The 23,496-nt window shown below is 33.7% G+C and overlaps 1 protein-coding gene across 1 annotated transcript in view; it reads right to left on the bottom strand.

Moving 5' to 3' along the window:
• The window catches only part of LOC112916144 (A disintegrin and metallopeptidase domain 3-like), a 107,640-nt gene that overhangs the window by 6,431 nt on the left and 77,713 nt on the right, over positions 1 to 23,496 (bottom strand). Inside the window, exons 13-18 of the mRNA XM_072763473.1 lie at positions 23,001 to 23,102; positions 21,237 to 21,432; positions 13,636 to 13,726; positions 13,194 to 13,383; positions 6,947 to 7,033; positions 4,734 to 4,848 (exon numbers count right to left, since the gene is read on the bottom strand). Coding sequence (XP_072619574.1) covers positions 4,734 to 4,848; positions 6,947 to 7,033; positions 13,194 to 13,383; positions 13,636 to 13,726; positions 21,237 to 21,432; positions 23,001 to 23,102 — 781 coding nt within the window. The remainder of the gene's footprint in view (positions 1 to 4,733; positions 4,849 to 6,946; positions 7,034 to 13,193; positions 13,384 to 13,635; positions 13,727 to 21,236; positions 21,433 to 23,000; positions 23,103 to 23,496) is intronic.

Genomic DNA, 23,496 nt, shown 5'->3' with positions numbered 1-23,496 from the left:
TCTTAAGGACTTACGGCTGACAAAGAGTTCCTACTCTTGACACCAAAAACATGAGCCAAAAAGGAAATTAAGTAGATTTCCTCAGAAAAAGCTTTTGAAAAAAATGTTTTGGTCTCAGAGAAAACAAATTGCAGACATGGAAAAAATGCGTTCATATCAGATATCTAATAAAATATATATCTAGGAAACAAACAAAAACTCTGACAATTCAACATTTAAAAAACACAGTCTAATTAGAAAATGGGCAAAGATATGAACAGAGTTTTCACTGAAGAGAATATACAGATGCCAAATAAACATCTTAAAGATACTCAACATCACTATCCTTTAGGGAAGTGCAAATTAAAACCACAAGAGATATTAATACACACTTAATAAAATGACTTTAAATATTGATATTATTGAATATTAGTAAGGATGCCAAAACACTGAGTCATTCATATACTATTAGTAGGAATGTCAAATGTTATGGTCTCTCTGAAAAATAGTTTGACAGTTGCTTTTAAAATTGCAAATGGCTCACCATCAAACCAGTAATTTCACTATTGAGGATGTTTCCCAAGGAATTTAAATTTTACTTTTGTGCAGTATTTTCTACACAAGTATTCACTGAAGGTCTATTCATAATGTTAAAAATTGGCAACCACCCAAATGTCCATCAATAGTTTGATACATCCATACAAGGGAATACTAGTCATCAATAAAAATAAATGGAATATTTATACATGCAACAAATTCTGATATAGTTCATAGAAATAATGGAAAAAAAGAAGCCAATATCCAAGAGATACAAGCTGTATGATTCCATATATATAACATTCATGAAATAACATAAATAGAGGCATAGAAGTAGTGGTCACCAGGAGTTAGGAATGGCAGAAAAGGGGATCAGTGTAGCTATATAAAGGAGTGATATTAGGAGCCATATAGTGATGATACACTTGTGTATCTTGATTGTGGTGATGCTTACACAAATTTGAACATCTGATAAAACTGCATGAAACTAAATACAAAGACACATATGTGCTCACACACACATACACACATACGCATATGAGTGCATGTATACTGGTGAAATCTAAATAAGGGGTGTGTATTTTAATAATGTCTATTTCCTTGTTTGCTACTCTGCTATAGTATTAAAACATGTTAACACTGACAGAATCTGAGTCAGTGTTACACAGGACTTCTATCTGCATTACATTGCAACTTTTTGTGAATCTATAGTTATCTCAATGTAAAAAGTTAAATAAGTCACAAGGGGATATTATTAGACATCTGCAACTGGGAAAACAAAATCTAACAAAACAAAAAAATGACAGTATCAATTGCTTGTGAAATGTGGAGCATCCATACAGAGAAACTGGAACTCTCATAGATGATGGAAAGAAGGAGAGCTGGGATAGTCACTTTACAAATAGTTTGTTTCTTATAAAATTAAAAATACACTAAGTAAAAACTAAAAACTTTAATAAATGACCCAAAAATCTTACTCCTAGGTATTTACCAACTAAAAAAAGAGAACTTACATACAAGAGAGGTCTATGTGCATGTTAATAGCAGGTTTATTTATAATTGCCAAAATCTAGAAACAACCCAAATACCTTTCAATGGATGAATGGATAAGGAAATTATAGTGCATCATTTCAATATAGAAGCCTACTTAGATATTTATCCAAAGGACACAAAAATACAGATTCAAATACATGCACCCCAAAGATTATAGCTGTGTTATCAATAATAGCCAAACTATGGAGAAAGCCCAAATGTTCATCAACTGATGAATGGATAAAGATGTGGTATATGAATAAATATATACTTAGATATATATTAATACAATGGAATATTAGTCAACAAAAAGAATTAATTCTTGCCATTTGCAACAATGTGGAGCTAGAATGTTTTATGCTAAGCAAAATAAGTCAAAGACAAATATATGATTTCATTCATATTTGAAATATAAGAAAACAGACGCACATATGGGAAGGCAGGAAAAAGGAGAGAGGGGAATAAAACATAAGAGTTTGTTAAGGGTAGAGAACAAACAGGGTTGATGGAGGGACGTGGGTGGGGAGGGGCTAATGGAGGATGGGTATTAAAGAGGACACTTGTTGTAATGAGCACTGGGTGTTAATGTAATTGATGAGTTACTGAATTCTTCATTTCAACATTTATTTACTTATTTGAGAGATATTGAGTGGAGGAGAGGGACAGGGGGAGGAAGAATCCTAAGCAGACTGCACTGAGCACAGAGCCCAGACACAGGACTTGATCTCCCAACCTTGAGATCACGACCTTAGGAGAAACCAAGAGTCAGGTACTTAACTGACTACACCACCCAGGTGCCCTGAACTACTAAATTCTACTCCTGAAACCAATATTGCACTGTGTATTAACTAAGTAAAATTTAAATTAAAAATTTTTAAAAAGAAGCCTCATTAGCCATAAAAGAATGAACAATTAATAACACCTAACTGCCTCAATTGGTAGAGCTCGAGACTTAATTTCACTGTGAGTTCAAGCCTGGAGCCTACTTCAGAAAAACAGAAAACTATTAAAACATATGGCAACAGAAATGTATCTCAAATTCATATATACTGTATATGACATTCTGGAAATGTCAAATCTATAGGGACAAGAATAGGTCATTGGTTGCCAGGAATTGGCAGTTGGGTATGAATACAAAGCAGAAGCCAGAGAGAAATTTTGAGGTAATAGCTCTATTGTGTATCATGATTGTGGCAGTGAGAACAAGAGTATGTGCATTTCTTCAATGCCCTTGAATTATATGCCACAGAGTGAATATCACAGTATGTCATTTATAAAACCTAAATATGGGGATCCCTGGGTGGCGGAGCGGTTTAGCGCCTGCCTTTGGCCCAGGGCGTGATCCTGGAGACCTGGGATCGAATCCCCTGTCGGGCTCCCTACATGGAGCCTGCTTCTCCCTCTGCCTATGTCTCTGCCTCTCTCTCTCTCTCTCTGTGCGACTATCGGAAATAAATAAAAATTAAAAAAAATTTTTTTTAAACACAAATATGTTTAATAAAACTATTTTTAAAAAGATAACAGCTAGGAGGTTTTTTTAAATTTCCCAAAACACATTATGCTATAGTTTGAAGAATCACAGCCAACCCAAGCAGGATAAATTGAAAGAGAAACATGTCTTGGGCAGCGCCGGTGGCTCAGCAGTTTAGCGCCACCTTCAGTCCAGGGCGTGATCCTGGAGACCAGGGATAGAGTCCTATGTCAGGGTCCTTGCATGGAGCCTGCTTCTTCCTCTGCCTGTGTCTCTGCCTCTCTCTCTCTCTCTCTCTCTCTCTCTCTCTGTCTCTCATTAATAAACAAATAAAATATTAAAAAAAGAAATGTCTTAATTGTAGTGAACTGTGGAAAATCATATAAAATACATATAAAAGAAGTCTGAAACTCAAAGAATAAAGCATTATATTATTGAGATGAATAGAATAATATGAATGACATTGTATTCTCATCAGAAAAGGAAGCTAAGATACAATTGAATTACATCTTTGAACAACTAAAAGAAAAAATTGTCAATATAGGATTCTAATTCCAGTGAAAATACTTTTCACAAATTAAGACATTTTTATAAAAACCATTTTTAAAACAAGAGCTGAGACAATTGCTCATCACAAAGTAAAACAAAAGAAGTAAAAAAGGAAGTTTTTCAGAAAGAAAATGACCCACATGCAATTTGAACGTCCTAAGAGAGTTGAAAAGCACTTAAAAACAGTAAATGGATGAGTAAATGTAAATATTTATATTCAAAATTTTAAAATTCCATTGTCTAAGGCAAATATAATAACATTATCAGATTTATAATGTTTATAAGTAAAATAGAAAACAAAAGTGCAAATGATGAAAACATTAAAGAAATTATACTGTTAAGATTTTTACATTGTGAATTTAGAAAAACAAATATGGTATATTTGTTCATGAATGTTCATCAAATAAAATTTTAAAATGATTTGTGCCATCTACTATCCATATGCTATGGATATGGAAGATCTGATTAACTTTCCCTTTTGAAAAGAGAAACTTAAAAGATGCAACTTGTTGTGAACTATCTAACATGATAATAGCTAACATCCTAGGAATATTTGGAGTATATAATAAAACTATCACCTATTGTATAATCAAACTATACCTATCTAGAAAATTCTGCTATATATAGAAATGGTTTTGGCAACCATGGTTAAAATTAAGGAGAGATCTATTAAAATGTTCATTCCTTGATTGGAATTAAAAGCATATAAAAATTTTTGATTGGCAGTATGATCTAGAGCTGTACTGTTTAATAAAGTTGCCACCAAGCCACAAGTGGCTACTTAAAGTAAAATAAAATGGGGGATCCTTGGGTGGCTCAGCGGTTTCGCGCCTGCCTTTGGCCCAGGGCATGATCCTGGAGTCCCAGAATCAAGTCCCGCGTCCGGCTCCAGGCATGGATCCTGCTTCTCCCTCTGCCTGTGTCTCTGCCTCTCTGTCTCTCTCTCTCTCTGTCTCTCTCTCTCTTTTTCTCTCTCTCTCTCTGTCTATCGTGAATAAATAAATAAAATTTTTAAAAAAATAAAGTAAAATAAAATGGAATTTTTAGATTCCTAGTTGTACTATCCATATGTCAGGTACTTGATAGACACATAGTCCGTGACGATGTAAACCATCTTTCTGTGATGGCAGAAAGCTCTTCGAAGCACACTCATCTAGATACTAACTTCCCCTATTCCAAAACCCGTTATCAATACTTCCTCCTGGTGATGTTCGTGATGGTTTACAAAGTGGAGGAGAATATCCAACATCACAGTGACAATGAAGCAAATTATTGCAAACCTGAAACAAAAACCAAATAAAAAATGAGAACATTTTATGTACAAAATAAAAATTAAATATACTTTTCTGATTGTTAGTCAATGTAAATTATTAAAGTATTATAATTTATATATTTTAGTTTTTATTTCAATGTGGAAAATATTTTTAAAATAAAATGTAATATAATAAATTCCCATGCAATTTGTTGCTATTATAACTTTCAAATGTCATATTTTCTTTTGTTTCATATATTTTTAAATTTTTATTTAAAAGCTAAAAGTAGATAAGCTTCTTGATAGAACTGAAATGCCTTATTCCAGAAAGGCATAAAATTATGACCCCCCAAATTATATTAATAATCAGAGAAATGCAAATCAAAACTACAATGAGGTATCACCTCACACCAGTCAGAATGACTAGTATCAAAACAAGAAAAACAAGCATTGGTGAGGATGTGGAGAAAAGGGGACTATTGTGCATTGTTGGTGGAAGTGTAAATTGGTAGTCACCATCAAAAACAGTACAGAAGTCCCTCCAAAAAATAAAAATAGAAATATATAAATTCAGTAATTCTACTACTGAATATTTACCCAATGAAAACCAAACACTAATTAGAAAAGTTATAAACTCCTGTTTAGTGCAGCAGTATTTATACTAGAAAAGATATGGAAACAACTTAAGTGGCTAACAGCAGATGAATGGATATATAGATGTAATATAAATAAACAATGGAATGTTACTCAGCCATAAGAGAGAAAGACAGAGACAGAGAGACAGAGAGACAGAGAGATCTTGCCATTTGTGACAACATGAATGGACCTAGGAGGTATTGTGCTAAGTGAAGTAAATCAGACTGAGAAAGACAAATACGAAATGATTTCACTCATATTTGGAATTTAAAAAATAAAACAATGAATAAACAAACAAAAAGAATTAGACCCATAAATACAGAGATCTAGTGATTATCAGAAAGGAGAGTAATGGTAGAAAGGGGCAAAATGGGTGGAGAAGAATGGGAGATGCAGGTTCCAGTTATGGGATGAACAAGTCATCAGGATGAGAGGTTCAGCATACAGAATATAGTCAATGATACTATAATAGCAGATGGTAGCTATATTTGCGGTGAGGATAGCATATTTTACAGAGTTATTGAATCACTATTTTTTACACCTGAAATTAATATAACATTGTGTGCCAAGTATATTTCAATAAAAATATAAAATAGTAGGAGTTAAAATTTATTTTGAATTGTGCTAAATTAAAAAAGGAACAAACTTTTACCAAAAAATGGGGGAAAAAACAAAAGGAAAAGCTTGCTTAATGAGATACGGGTACCAAAATGTATTTTGCCAGAAATAGGAAGGCTGGAAAATATCTACAAATGTGATCTAGTAGATGAATTGAAAGAAGAATCAGAAGCAGACTAGAGAATATAGAAGTAGGTTCATGCAAAAAGTGGTACATAAATGTAGCCAATAATATTTCATTAACAAATTAAGAAATCAGACAAATGTGCAAAGGTGACTGTACCATAAAGTCCATTGTCCCACTACTTACAATAGTTAAGTAAATATTAACATTATCTAAAAGTCCATCAGTGAATGATTTCTAAAATAGAGTATGGAGGAGATATACAGGGAAATAAATTGAAGCCACTAAAGGATGAAAGAGATTTGAATAAGCAAGAATTTCAGCTCTCACAAAAATATTAGATTATATTATGTGTAATATAAATATATTGTGTGTTCAAATATTTATCAATACACATACACTCAACCACAAGCAATATTTACGTTTATGTTAAACGAGTATGAGTTAATCCTTAATAAAATCATTTCCAAATTGTCATAATCTTTATCTAACGTAATACTCTATATTTTATATTGTGTTTTTGTACAAAGTTCAAAGCTCATAAGGCCTATAATAATGTGACTGAACACTATTATATATGTCATATATATATATATGTGTGTGTGTGTAAATAATGGAATCTACTTTCCTTATTTTAGCAGCAAATTTTCAAATTTCTGTATCAAATAATTCTACCTCATTATCTTGGACAATGTTTTTGATGTGAATTAAAATAACTATACTTAGAAATGAAATAACCATTACATACCCCATGTCCACTGCAATTTATTTTTGAGTCACAGTTTGTTCTTTGTGTAAATGAAGTCCTAGAAGAGCACTGTCCCAGGTAACAGTACTAAAATGTTAAAACCACAAACAAGAACTGTAAATATAAAGCCAAGAGTTGAGCAATTGTACTTGCTACAAAAATTAGATGCATAATGTTTTATATTTATGTCATATATTATGAATATGAATATATAATATGAATATGGAATTCATGACACATACTTATTCTAAAAAAGAATTTGAGAGTCCAAAAAGCATGTTATTATTTTACCAAAAAAATTTGAGAATGAGATATTATTTCTTTCTTATGAGGGAGCATGGCTATGAGTTTATTGATATACTGACACTAATTGGTATAAGAACAAAAATAGGCAAGTTGTACTGACTATTTATAATTAGTTTGGGTCTTTCTTTGCACCTTCTTTGTATTTTTATAATACATACTCATATATACTCAAAGGAAATGTTTTTATTTTCATTTTTTAAAGTGATGAGAATAAATGTATTCCTAAATCCATGTATAAGTTATTGACAGAGCCAATATTCAGTGCAAGAACTCCTTAAGAACAGAAGTACATATTGATCAATGCTAAATAATAATGTTTCTTGTCTTTTTAATATTTTTCCAACTTTAGTGACAGTATCTCTTATCTTTCACATTAGCGCTAAAACAGGTTATTTAATCTCTGCATACCTCCATTTATCCATCTTTGAATTTGGAATAGCAATTATATTTAAATTTTTTAAAAGTACGGTATAAGGATGAAATAATTTGTTAGAAATAAAGGAACAAAAGCAGTGTCTGGTGCATAGTAAATGCACACTCAATACAAGATATCATCTTAATTATTATTTATTTGACCTGATTTCTATATAAGCTCTATGTATTCCTCCGTCCAAATTTTAATTTAATTTGAACATCTTTTGGGGAGTCTGTTAAACTTATCTGTTGGCTTTTCTCAAGTTATCTGATAGAATATTTACTATTTAATGAATAGTATTAAAAACCATTATTTTCTATCACCATTAATTATCACCATAAGGGAAAGAATATCAGCTTGTTCATTTACTGAGAGTGCTCTGATGAAGCCAGCAAGAATGACAAAATGTTGGACAAACCAGCATTACCTGTCCACAAAACCATTTTAATTCTAGTGCTCCTTAAACATTGTCACTGAGGCAATAACCAACTAGTCATATTTCATTGGGTTGTCCTTAGGGGGAAAATAAGCCAGGAAAAGTTAAGACCTATGCTTCTGATACAGTTTCCTTCAACTAAACAGATCAATTTGTAGCTGGCTCTTTTGTAATGACAGCAAAAGCAAGAGACACCATAAAAGTACTCAGCCCTGGGCAATGGCTGGAATGATGTTTTGAATATAAACTAATACACAAACTTCCTCCTTTGAATAAGAGACACAAAGGGTGTCACAGAAGCAGACACATCGTGGTTCAAAGAAAAGAATATATAAATAAATACATATTTCCTAAAGTGAAATGCCTGGATTATGTAAGCATTTTTCTCATATAGTTCCAGGTATGAGTAAGAAAAAGGCAGTTAATTTTATTTATTTATTCAATAATTAGCTTATCTTATTTTGGATAATTAAATGTATCAAACATACCCCTTTTCAAGTCTAAAATGAATGTGTTGAGATGTGTTTATTTTCCCTAGGCTACATGTGTGAGCTAGAAATCACTTCAATAAACATTTCTCCTGTTCTGAGTCTTATAAATAAAAAAAAAATCAAAAAAGCCTTCTATCACATCCAATATTAAACAAACTTGCATTGTTGGAATAATGCTTATCTCCATGTGGTGTACTTTGCACTCAGTATATTACAGTATTAAATATATGTGTTTTATTTAAAATTTCATTGTGATTAGTAAGAGAGACCTCTTTTCTGTTAATAAGTAAGATATAAAGTCTCCCCTCTTTCCCTCTTTCTCTTCTTATCTATCAAGATAATTTTTACAAAGGACCCATATTTAATAAGAGTAAGGTAAAGAAGTCTTTCCTTTCCGACCACTCTGAAATCAACTGAATAATGTAGAATAACAGATGAAAATAACATGTATCCTTAATGAATTTTTTAAACAATCATAGAATAATTTCAATTTACGTTCACAGACATGGCAGTCACGATTGTTCTCCCTTTCCTAATTAATGTAAGTAAAGGAGAATCAGAACAAACCAATTAGAAGATGAGAGAGTTAAGAACTTCCTGGGGTTTTGAAATAAAATGAAGGCCACTGGTGGATAAAATGCAGTGTGGAAGTGACCACATTAAATACAGTGATAAAAGAGAGAGCCTAGTTGATCAGCCACACAATGCTCTGGAGGAGCTGCAGCCTCAGAGTAATAAGGAAAAACAGAGAAGAAGATCCAAAAAGGTTGGGCAGGGAGGCTAACAGGTGAAATTATCCATGGAAGTCTGTCCACAGAACCACAGAAGTAGTTACCTCTTATATTCACTACTTACCTCTCCTCTCTCTCAATTACAAAATGCAGCCAACACAACATTTTTATCCCAAGGGAAAAATTAGAAAGGTATTTTGTTTCCTAAAGCAATTGAATTAATGATGACTATAGAATTTAGGCTTTCCAAGTGGTCTGTCCTCTAGGAGTCACTATCCTATTGAACTACGGAATGTACCACAGCCTAAATGGCCACTTCCGAAATGAAGACTGTTTGTGACAAGTCCCTGTCATATGGAGGTTTGTCAATTAATTGTTTTTTTGTTTGTTTTTAATTCTAGGTAGTTAACTAACAGTGCAATTTTGGTTTCTGGATTAGAGCACTGGGTGTTACATGTAACTGATGAATCACTGAATTCTACTCCAGTTTTGTTTTGTTTTGTTTTTAATTGGTGTGGGAGTAAAAAGTCCTGCCAACTTAAAGTTCCTACTAACCAAGTAGGAACCATTTTCCTTCTTTCTTTTCCTTCCCTTCCTCTCCCTTCTCTTTTCTTTCTCCTTCACTCTTTTCTTTTCCCTCCATTGGCACATTGGTCAGATGGGCATAAGCTAGTGATCAGACTTCCCCAGGCAGAGAATCACTGATGGAGAGAGGAGTGATCTCTAAAGCTTTTAGTTATGGAGCAGTGGGACAAAGAACCATGGCAATCTTCTGTGGCATTTGTATGCCTAGGTCCCATATTGCTTTATTTTACTTGTTACCATTGTAATTGTATTTTTTCCTGTACATGTTATTTTACTCTCATTATTTTTAAGATTCTTTTTCTTTGCCTTTAATTTTCAGAAATCTCATTATGCTGTATCCTGCTGAGGATTTGCTGGGTTCATCCTATATGATGTTCTTTGCTTTTTGTATCTGTGTGTTTACCTTTTGCCAAATTTGGAGACATACCAAACATTATTTCCTGAAATACTTTTCCATCCTTAAATTCTTTCTCCTATTTTCCTAGGATCTTAAAATGGCTTTTATCATGACAAAAAGTAATAACAAACATTTTTGAAAATGTAGAGAAAAGGCAGCCCTTGTGCACTATTGATAGAAATGTAAATGAGTGCAGCCACTATAGAAAATAGTATGGAGGTTCTTACAAAAATAAAAAAATGGAAACATCACATAATACAGCAATTCCACTTCTGAGTATTTATCCAAAATAAATGAAAACATGTAACTCAAAAATATATATCCAAAAGTATTTATCCAAAAATATATATCCAAAAGTATTTATCCAAAATAAATGAAAACATGTAACTCAAAAATATATACCCACCTGCATGTTCATTGCAGAATTATTTACATAGCCAAGATATGCAAGCAACTGAAGTGAATGAATGGATGGATCAAATGTAGCAAATATACAGAATGGAATATTATTCATCCATAAAAATGAATTAAATCTTGCCATTTGTGACAACATGAATGGACCTTGAGAACATTAGCTGATTGAAATTAGTCAGACAGAGAAAGACAAATATTGTGTGATCTTACTTCCATGTGTAATTTAAACAACAACAAAATATGAGCTCATAGATGCAGAGAACAGGTTGGTTCCCATGATTCCGATGATGGGTATTTGAGGGAGTAGATAAAGTAGGTGTCAGAGCCAAAAATTACAAACTTTCAGTTATAAAGTAAATAAATATACAATGAAGAGTATAGTATAGTATGGTGACAAGAGTTAACGCTGTATTGCATATTTGAAACTTGCTAAGAGAGTAAAATTTGAAAGTTCTCAATATAATAAAAAAAATTTCATGACTATACAGTAATGGATGTTAACTAGACTTCTTGCATTGGTCATTTCACAATATATACAAATATTGAACCCCTATGTTGTACACCTGAAACTAAGGTAATGTTATATTTTAACTGTTTGTGAGTTAAAAATAGTAACAAAATGTAATTTTTAAAAGTCAATAAAATGTATAATAACATATTGACTCCATACATATTTCTAAATCACTTTCCAGAAAGAATGTGCCCAGTTATATTTGTTTTAGGATGGTAATAAGTTATGCTTCTCATCATCAGTTATTATTTTTAACTCCTATTTGATTAGACAAAAACTAGCTGGATATTCATGTAGTTTGTATTTATTTCACCAACCCAAGAACACCAAATCTCATCATTCAAAAGTTTTTATAGTGTTCAATCTCTTAACCATATTACTTCCCTTCCTGAAGCTTATGATGAAGCTAAAATTTTTTTTTAAATTTTTTTTTTTATTTATGAGAGTCATACAGAGAGAGAGAGAGAGAGGCAGAGACACAAGCAGGCTCCATGCACCGGGAGCCTGACGTGGGATTCGATCCCGGGTCTCCAGGATCGCGCCCTGGGCCAAAGGCAGGCGCCAAACCGCTGCGCCACCCAGGGATCCCTGATGAAGCTAAAATTTAATCACTTGGTCTTACTAGTGATCAGCTCCATCATAAAGTTATCCTAGAGGCCCCATTCTGTCACTTTGTTAAGTGTAAATTACTTTGATTGAAAGAGGCTTTTTCTGAATAACAAAAAACATTCCTATCACTCATGAAATTCCAAGGAGTTTAGGAGCTCTGTGCTAGAAATAAGGGACAAAGACCAAATTATTTTTGTATGTTATACCACATGTATACCATTTAAGTGTTTTTTTCCCTCCTAATTGATGAATGCTTAAATTAGCTGATAAATTTATGTATTTAATCTCTCACATTCATTGTAAACATTTTTTTCAGTTTGTCTGAAATGTCTTTAAAAGAATAACATATTATTATTTTTTTAAGATTTTATTTATTTATTCATGAGCAACAGAGAGAGAGAGAGAGAGGCAGAGACACAGGCAGAGGGAGAAGCAGGCTCCATGCAGGGAGACTGATGTGGGACTCCATACCAGGACCCCAAGATCGTGCCCTGGGCCAAAGGCAGGCACTCAACTGCTGAGCCACCCAGGCATCCCCAGAATGAACTATTATAAAGGGGTCAGCACTAGTGTGTTCCCTTTGATTATTTCATTATTTTTATGTGAGAATATGTTTTCCCATTTTGAGATAAATTTACTATTCATTTCCATTTTTCTCTATTTTTTGTTTCTTAAAATTTTGCATCTCAATGTAAATTATCTAAATTCAAATGTGAAATACTTGAGTAGTGTTTTACATTAGTTAGTTTTTCAACGGTAGTAGTTTAACAGTCCTTTATTTGTTTCTTAAGCTATTTAAGAAAAAGAAAAATAAATAAGGCTTAAACTCCATTTCTTTATTGTGTCTTGTGGGAGGACCAAATTTTTAACAAGTATTTGTTATGCTTTTGGAAAAACAACTAGGGGATTTGGCTAATGAGCAAATAACTGTTTTATTTTCATTACAACCAAATTAATTCTTCCTGTCAATAATTGCTGGACTAAATACTTGGCTATTTTGTGTTCTTTGTTCTTATTATTGAGATTGTTTTCACCTATTTTTTTGGTTGTTTATATCAATTTTTGCAAACCAGATCCTAGCCTAATTAAGAGGCTAATATTCTCAAGTATGAGAAAACAAGTTTAAATATCTATATCAAAATTCATAATAAACAAAATGATACTGAAGCATGTGTTCCTTTGACCAACAGAAATTCTGAATTTTAAAGCTTAAGGTCATGATATAGTAACCAAAATTTGTAATGTTAATTATAATATTAAGGTCTTTTCTGTCTCTCTCATATGTGTGTATGTGCACACACACACACACACACACACACTCCCATACTTTATCAAGTCAAATTTTTACTTACCCTATCTGGACCGCACATAGTGCCATTTGATGTATAGGTAATATCGTCGCTTATATGTGCTGCTGGTGTTCTCAAATGTGCAGAGACACACAAATGGCCTTCCATGTAAGTATACTGAATATCAAATTTTTTAAATGGTATTATTTCTAAATGTGTCCAGTGACAAACTATCTTTCCACATAAGATATCCCTAACAATATAAGGCAGAAAAAAGTATTTATATGACACTAGGGATGAAAATATTAGGGAAATAACTGTTCAAAATATGAAATTAATTGAAAATGTTACAGATAAAAGCTATTCAGAACAAAACAATCTTAGGAAGTGGAACATGAATATCTATCTGTACATAATACATTTATTTCTCACTTGCATTAAGCAACTCTCTGCAGTACAAACATACCAACAAAATTGGAAAATTTATAATTTTCTAAATACACACCTAGAATTACAAAATCCTCCTCTACAGTTTCCAAAATCATCATCCTGCATATTCACTTCTTGTGTGCACACAGAAGTAGAACCCTTTGCAACTGAAAAATATAAAGTTCCAATTACTCATCTTAAAAAAATAAAAACTAAAAGTATAGTAAACTAATATGGAGACATCTAGATGAAGCAATGCCCAGTCAGTGTCAGCTACTATACATTTTTGGTGTAATCTACTGGCTATACAAGAAGAAGAGTTACTAAAAACTATCCACTTGGGAATAAGAAAATTGCTATCATAGTGAAGAAATTATTAAGAAATAAATCATTTACTCCTTTATCTGTAATTCTAATATTCTACTCTTTTTCCACCAATCACCTGAAATTTAACTAATATCTTATTTTCTCTTTGCCCTGTAATTATTAGATCTATCTACTTCTTCATGTAGTTTGAGATTGTTTTGACTTGCAATTTTATTTTCAAATTTGGATTTACACAAACAATATCTTTTATCATGGCTATATGGTAGATTACTGATTTTAGGAAAATATAGTTTAAAAATGAATCCCTGAGGAGCCCACACAGGAAAGACAAATTCCCATAATATTTGGCTTTGAAAGCAAGAGGAGCCACATTTTATAAATTCTTACAACCAGCAGGACTTAAAGCTTAGAATTTTAAAAATCAGCAGCTAGGCTCTGTTTGAACCCAGAGGGCATTAGGAAGCTGAGTCTTCATTCAGACAGCAGGACAAACAGTCAAAAGACTTACAGCATGGAAGTAGCAGTTTGAAAAACACCATAGGCAAACATGAGGGAGAAAGATTTACTCATCTTGGAGCATTGTCCAGAGAAGCAAGATCATGGAAAAATACCTCCAGGAATAAAAGCTGTCAGGTGCCATTTCCCTCCTCAAACCCCCAGTATAAACATGGTGCTATCTGCAAGAAATGGTATGGTGCAAACAGTTGCTATTTAATTTGCTTACACCAAGCCCCACCCCTCTCACTTCAGAGGAGAGGCCCTTTCCAGTCATGCTTGCCTCAGTCCTAAATCCATGGGCCTCCACCCCAGGAAAGACTAGTGGAAACCCTACCAATACCCAGTCAATGGACCCATGTGTTTTATGGGACCTCAGTTCCTGTGGTGGTGTGGCAGCAGGTTTCATTTCACAAGCAGACCAGCACCCACCTTGTTAAAATGTGCTGCACCTAGCCACGGACCAAACACTGCCCACAACAGACAAAGAGACCCTCTGCAGACAACCTTACTGAAGGAAAAAGAGTCAAGGCATAGCCAACACATACAGGAGACACTTCTTGAAGCCTGAGGTCCTGGGGAACAGGGAACTCTGCACTGTAGAGTACTAATGAAGTACTTCTTCATAAGGCCATTACTTACAGTAGTAAGAGAAATAGCTGACTTTCCTAACCAGAGAAACAAACTCAGAGTTAGACAAAATGAGGTGACAGAGGACTGTGCCCCAAATGAAAGAAAAATACCAAGCCACAGTAAGAAACTTAACCAAAACAGATGTAAATAATATACCTGATAGAGAATTTAAAGTGGTAATCATAAAGATACTCATTGGACTTGAGAAAATAGTGGAGGATATCAGTGAGACTCTTAACAAAAAAATTTTTTAAGAACCCAATCAGATAAAGAACACAATAAATGAAATTAAAAATATACCCAATACAATAAATAATAGGCTAGATAAAACAGAAGAAAGAATTAATAACCTGGAGGACAGAGTACTGGAGAGTAATCAAGCTGACAAAATGAGAGTAAAAATAATAATGCAATTGAGAACAGTCTTAGGGAACTTAGTGTCTGCATCAAGCATGAAACATTTGCATTATAAGGATCCTAGAAGAAGAGAGAGAAAAGGGAGTGGAATTTCTGTTTGAAGAAATAATAGCTGAAAATAATCAATAGTAATACAACAACAATGGGAGAATTTGACACCACACTTACACTGATGGACAGATCAAACAGCAATACAATGAGGAAATAGGGGCTTTGAATGACGCACTGGACCAGATGAATTTAACAGATATATGCAGAACAGTCCATCCTAAAACAGCAGAATACACATTTTTTCAAGGGCACATGGGACAGTCTACAGAATACATCACCTAGTAGCCCACAAAAAGAGCCTCAACAAATTCAAGAAGATTGAAGTCATATCATGCGTCTTTTTACCACAATACTATGAAACCAGAAGTCAGCCACAAGAAAAAAAATCTGGTGAGAGTATAAATACATGGAAATTAAATGACATGCTACTAAGCAATAAATGGGTCAACCAAGAAATCAAAGATATCAAAAAGCACATGGAAACAAATGAAAATGAAAACACAATAGTCCAAAATCTCTGGGATGCAGAAAAAAAGCAGTTCTAGGAGAGTTTACAGCAATTCAGGTCTACCTCAAGAAGCAAGAAAAACCTCAAATAAACAGCCTAACCCTGTACTAAAGGATCTACAAAAAGAATAACAAACAAAACCCAAAACCAGCATAAGGAAGGAAATAATAAAGATTAGTGCAGAAATAAGTGATATAGAAACTAAAGAAATAGTAAAACATCAATAAATCAAGAGCTTGTTCTTTGAAAATATCAACAAAATTGATAAACTTTTAACCATACTCATCCAAAAAAGGGGGGGAGAGAAAGACACCCCCAAATCAGAAATGAAAAGGAAAACTTAAAAATGACATCACAGAAACACATAGAATTGTAAGCAAATATTATGAAAAATTATATGCCAACAATTTGGACAACCTAGAAAGAATGGAAAAATTCCTAGAAATGTATAACCTACCAAAACTGAAACATCTCTACAGCTACATTGTACCCTTTCAATGCATTTAATTTTATTTTTGTATATATATATATATATTTTCTTTTTTACAATTCTAGGATGTAGTCTCTTCTAACAAACAAAAATACACCCAGGATTTACTGTATTGTTCTGTTCATCTGTTTGTTTACATTCCTTCTTTTTTTGTTTTAATTTTTACAATTATATTCTATCATTTCATTATATTTAACTTTATTTTGTACCTATATAAATTTTTCTTTCTTTACAATTTTAGGATCTAGTTTTCTAACAAACAGACCAAAATACACACAGGAACCAGTGTATCACTCTGTTCAATTCATTTGTCTGATTATATTCTCTTTTTTGTTTTAATTTTTCTTTTAATTTCAGGTCTCTTCTGATTTGTTTAATGTATTCTCTGGGGTCATTGTTACCATTTTAGTATTTTGTTCACTTGTTCATCTATTCTTCTCTGGAGAGAATGAGGACAGAAAAACTCACCTCAAAAAATAGAACAAGAGGCAGTACTAACTGCCAGGGACCTAATCCATATGGATGTAAGTAAGATATTGGAACTAGAGTTCAGAGAAATGATTGTAAAGATGCTAGCTAGGCTTGAAAAAAAGCACAGAAGACAGTAGAGAATCCCTTTCTGGAGAAATAAAAGAACTAAAATTTGATTAAGTCAAAATAAAATAGGCTATTAATGAGATGCAATCAAAAATAGAGTTTCTAACTGCTGGGATAAATGAGGCAGAAGAGAGAATTAGTGGTTCAGAAGACAAAATGATAGAGAATAAAGAAGCTGAGAAAAGGAGAGATAAACAACTACTCTATCATGAGGGAAGAATTCAAGAAATAAATGATACAATAAGGTGAAATAATATTAGAATCATTGGGATCCCAGAAGAGGAAAGAGAGGGGCAGGAGGTATATTGGAGCAAATTATAGTGGAGAACTTCCCTAATATGAGTAAGGAAACAGGCACATAAGTCCAGGAGGCACAGAGGACCCCACCCCCTTAAAATCAATAAAAATAGGTCAACACCTAGACATATAGTAGTGAAACTTGCAAAACTCAGGGACAAAGAGAAAATCCTGACAGCCTCTCAAGACAAGAGGTTCTTAACCTACAATAGTAGAAATGTTAGATTGATAGTAGACCTATCTATGGAAACCTGGCATGCCAGAAAGGACTGGTATGATATATTAAGGGTGCTAAATGAGAAAAATATACAGCCAAGAATACTTTATCCAGCATGGCTCTTATTTAAAAGAGAAGAGATAAAAAAGCATTCAGGACAAAAGAAACTAAAAGAATTTGTGATTACTCAATCAGCCCTATAAGAAACATTAAAGGGGATTAAAGCCTAAAAGTAATACAGGCCAGAAAAGAACAGGGAGAATATACAGAAACAGTGACTTTACAAGTAATACAATGGCACTAAATTCATTCATATCTTTCAATAATTACTCTGAATGTAAATAGGCTAAATGTTCAAATCAAAAGATGCAGGTTTTCAGATTGGATGAAAAAGCAAGACTCATTGATATGCTGTCTGCAAGAGAATCATTTTAGACTCAAAGACACCTCCAGATTGAAAGTGAGGCATGGAGAACCATTTGGAATGCTAATGGACATCAAAAGAAAGCTGGGGTAGCAACCCTATACCACACAATTAGATTTTAAAGCAAAGCCTATAATAAGAGATGAAGAAGGACACTATATCATAAAGGGTATATCCAGCAAGAAGCTCTGACAATTGTAAATATTTGTACCCCTAACATGGGAGCGCCAGTTATATAAGCCAATTAATAACCAAATTAAAGAAACACATTGATAATAATATAATAATAGTGGGGAACTTTAACATCCCTCTGATTACAATGGACAGATTACCCAAGCAGAAGATCAACAAGGAAACAACAGCTTTGAATAATACACTGGACTAGATGGACTCCACAGATATATTCAGAATATTCCACATTAAAGCAATAAAATAAACATTCTTCTCAAGTGCACATGGAACATTCTCCAGAATAGATCATATACTGGGTCACAACTCAGGCCTCAACTGCTACCAAAAGATTGGGATTATTCCCTGCACATTTTCAGTACAATTCTTTGAAACTTGGACTCAATCACAAGAGGAAATTTAGAAAGAACTCAAATATATGGAGGTTAAAGAGTATGCTACTAAAGAATGAATGGGTCAACCTGTAAAATTAGGGAAGAATTTTAAAAATTCATGGAAACAAATAAAAATGAAAACACAACTGTTTAATACCTTTGAAATGCAGCAAAGGTGGTCATAAGAGGGAAGTATATAGCAATCAAGCCTTTCTCAAGAAACAAGAAAGGTCTCAAGTACACAACCCAACCTTACACCTAAAGGAGCTAGAGAAAGAACATACTAAAGCCTAAGCCCAGCAGAAGAGAATTAATAAATATTAGAGCAGAAATCAATGAAATAGAAACCAAAAGAACAGTAGAACAGATCAACAAGACTAAGACCCCAAATACCAAAGGAATGTTGAAAAAGAAAACTGAAGCTGGTGGCATCTCAATTCCAGACTTTGCATTCTATTAGAAATCTATAATCATCAAGACAGTATGGTACTGGCACAAAAACAGAGCCATAGATCAATGGAACAAAATAGAGAACCAAAAGTGAACCCTCAACACTATGGTCAACTAATCTTTGACAAAGCAGGAAAGAATATTCAATGGAAAAAAAGACAGTCTCTTCAACAAATGGTGTTGGGAAAATTTGACAGCTACATGCAGAAGAATGAAACTGGACCATTTCCTCACACCATACACAAAAATAGACTCAAAATGGATGGCAAGCACAAATGTAAGATAGAAATCCATCAAAATCCTAGAGGAGAACACAGGCAGCCAATTCTGTGACCTCAGCCTCAGTAACTTCTTGCTAAACATGTCTCCCAATGCAAGAGAAACAAGGAAAAATTAACTATTGGGTCTTCATCAAGATAATAAGCTTTTGCATAGCAAATAAAACAAATGACAAGACCAAAAGACAAACTATGGAGCGAGGAGATATTATTCACAAATGCCTTATCAGATAAAGGGCTAGTATCCAAAATCTATAAAGAACTTATCAAACTCAACACCCAAAGAACAAATAATCAAATCAAGAAATGGGCAGAAGACAGGAACAGACATTTCTGCAAAGGTGACATGCCAATGTTCAACAGATACATGGAAAAATACTCCACATCACTCAGCATCAGGGAAATACACATCAAATCCACAATAAGTCAGAAAGTGTTAGATGTTGGAGAGGATACAGAGAAAGGGGAACCTCTTATATACTGGTGGGAATGCAAGCTTGTTTAGCCTCTCTGGAAAAGCATGGAGGTTCCTCAAAAAGTTGAAAATAGAGCTACCCTCCCTATGAGCCAGCAATTGCACTACTGGGTATTTACCCCAAGGATAGAACTATAGTGATCTGATGGGGCACTTGTATCCCAATATTTATAGCAGCAATCTCTACAATATCCAAACCATGGATTGAGTCCAGATGTTCTTCCACAGGTGAATGGATAAAGAAGATTATACACACACACACACACACACACACACACACACACACACACAATGGGATACTACTCAGACATTGAGAAAATGAAATCTTGCCATTTGCAATGACATGTATGGAACCAGAGGATATTATGCTATGTGAAGTAAGAATCAGAGAAAGACAATTATATGATCTCACTCATTTATGGAATTTAACAAACAAAACAGAGGATCATAGGGAAAGGAAATTAAAACCAGATGAAAGCAAAGAGGGAGACAAACCATAAGAAACTCTTAATCGCAGGAAACAAACTAATGGTTGCTGGAAGGGAGGAGAGTGGGGGATCAGATACTGGGTGAAAGACATGAAGGAGGGCATGTGATATAATTAGCACTGGGTATTATATAAAACTGATGAATCACTGACCTCTACCTCTGAAACAAATAACACATTGTATATAATTAACTGAATTTAAATTTAAGAAAATTTAAAAATTGAAATTCAAGAAACAACAAGTGTTTGTGAAGATATGGATAAAATCTTCTTGCACTCTTGAGCATCGAAACTGGTGCAGCCACTGTGGAAATCAGTGTGGAGATTCCTCACAAAGCTAAAAATAGAACTATTCTGTGATCCAATAATTATACTACTTGGGTGTTTACCCCCAAATTACAAAAACATTAATTCAAAAAAATACATGCCTTTCTAGGTTTACAACAGCATTATTCACAATAACCAAATTATGGAGGCAGCCCAAATGTCCATCAATTGAATGGATAAAGAATAAGTGGTATATATGACAATGGAATGTTGTTCAGCCACAAAAAAAGAGAATGAAATCTTGCTGTTTACAATAATATGGATGGAGCTAGAGAGTATAATTTATGCTAAGCAAATATATCAATCTTAGAAAGAAAAATACCACATGATTTCACTCATATGTGGAATTTAAGAAACAAAACTAACAGAGGGGGAACAAAAGAAAGAGGCACACACACAAACCAATAAATAGACTCTTAACTATAGAGAACAAACTGATAGTTAACCAGAGGGAAGGTAGTTGGGGGGGGATGGATGTTAAAGAGTACGCTTATCATGATGAGCACTGAGTAATATATAGAATTGTTAAGTCACTATATTTTACACCTGAAACTAATATAACCCTGTATGTTAACATTACTGAAAAAAAATACACAATTAAATAATAAAAATGAACCCCAGAAAAAAAGCACACCCATTACATTTTCCAAATAACTCTGCACACTGTTTATCTGTATCTCGGCATTTTCCCTCATAGCAATAAGCAGTGTTATTACTGCATGGTTCTAAATCAGCAGATTGCACATCAGGTACGCAATACTCATGTATTCCATCACAAAATTCTGGAAAATCACAGGGATCTTTACTTTCCCGACATACAGTTCCTTTGGTGGATATCTGTGAGACAAAGAAAAACAATTATTTTTGTAAAGTAGTAAACCAAAAGTGTAAAAAAAAAACTTAAACAAGAATAATAGATTTCTGTCATTTCCATTATTATTACATTTTTAACTACTTAAGTTATGAATTTACTTAAAAGCTCAATTGAAATAGATTGGAAAAAACCCAAATGTCCATCAATGGATGAATAGATGAACAAATTGTGGTATATTCATATAGTGGAAGATTTTCAGCCATATAAAGGAGCACTGATATATATGCTACAAAGTTGTTGAATCTTCTACACTATGTTAAGAAAGCCAGACACAAAATGTCACATATTCTATGCTTCTACTTATATGAAATATCCAAAATATGTTACTCCAGTCAGAACACAAATTGGTGGTTGCCAGGGACTGAGCGGGAGGGAGAAAGGAGAACAAGTGCTTAATGGGCGGGAGTCTCCTGTTTGCATGAGGAACATGTTTTGGAACTAGGTAGAGGTGGCAGTTTCACAGCATCGTAAATGTACTGAATGCCCCTAAATTGTTCATCTGAAAATGGCAAACGTTATGGTATGGGATCTTCACCTTAATTTTTTTAAAGGCTCTACCAAATGTAGGAATTATCCCCATGTGTAAGGGAAAGGGCAAGGGACTGTGTAGAAAAGCCTTATTGTTCAATTCCCCTGATTTGGAGACCAAGGCCAAGATGGGAGCTCCGGTGAAGGAAAGAATGTTTATTGTTAGGTAGTAGAAACTCTAGGCTTGCCTTTTTATTCATGCTCCTTGAAGACAAGTGACCACTGGCTTTAATTACTAGCACATGGAGTGAAAAGGAACACACACAGAACAAAATAGAATGACGTTTGGAGAGATTTCATTTACAGAAAACCTGCCAATCAAGATCTCTAATGAATCAGCTTCTATGACAGTTGTTGATGCCTGAAAGTGACAAAAAGGTGTCAAGATGCTACAATGAAGTAATCCTCAAAACACAAGTCTTACTCGTCTCCTTTTAGTGTGACGATAAAGGAAAATTGAATGGAAAACTTGCCAAGGGAAGCCAATGATTCAATCCACTTCTGGGACCAGGAGTCCTTGCATAGAACTTCAGTATTAGACATGCTACACCTTGCTGACTATACTACATGGACTCTTTTTTCTGCTATTCTCAAAATTAGATTATTATTATTATTGTATGTTTTTTCAAACATTTTATGTCAACCATGCACTGGGTGGCTTATTTGTAATTTTGTTGTGAATTGTTGGGTCATGAAAGCTACATTCAGATATGAACTCAGGTATGACCAAGAGGAATCCATCATGCCCAAATAATCTGGAATTGGTATTGGATAACCTGAGGGATCTTGAGTAGAGACTGAAACAATACACTGAAAGCAAAGATAAGAAGGAGGTTGAGAAAGATCTAATGACATCTGAATTCTGAATTCAACTGTGTATGAATCAAGTATTTTAAGCTACATATTTGAAAGTTGTGTAAAAAAAGTAAGAAAGAAATAAGTGAATGCACAAGAACAGAAAAAAAATCATAAAAGAAAATACTGCAATAATTTGAAAGCTTACCTGACAAGTATCTTTATTACAGCATGGTCCAGTGCCACACTCTGCAAATTCAAGCAGAGTACAATCTTCAGGATTACAGCATTTTTCATATTTTTTGCACTGCTAAAAGTAAATATACAATAATAGGAATTTTCAATCAAAGAAATTATTTATTGTCAAAATATACTATAATCTCTTAGTTAATTACAACCATAGTATGATTTTTACTTCTGTATTTATTATTTTTTTCTTTTTTAAGATTTTATTTATTCATTCATGAGAGAGAGAGAGAGAAAGGGAGAGAGAGAGAGAGAAAAAGAGAGAGAGAGAGGCAGAGACACAGGCAGAGGGAGAAGCCGGCTCCATGCAGGGAGCCCCACGTGGAACTCGATCCTGGGTCTCCAGGATCAGGCCCTGAGCTCAAAGGCAGCATTAAAGCGCTGAGCCACTGGAGTTGCCCTCTGTGTTTATTCTTAACACGACTTCATTTAAAACTAATATATTTCCAGTATAGGAA

Source organism: Vulpes vulpes, chromosome 7 (genome assembly GCF_048418805.1).
Source record: "Vulpes vulpes isolate BD-2025 chromosome 7, VulVul3, whole genome shotgun sequence".
NCBI lineage: Eukaryota > Metazoa > Chordata > Mammalia > Carnivora > Canidae > Vulpes > Vulpes vulpes.
Note: the sequence above shows the minus strand (reverse complement) of the source record. Positions and strands in the feature narration are given on the sequence as shown.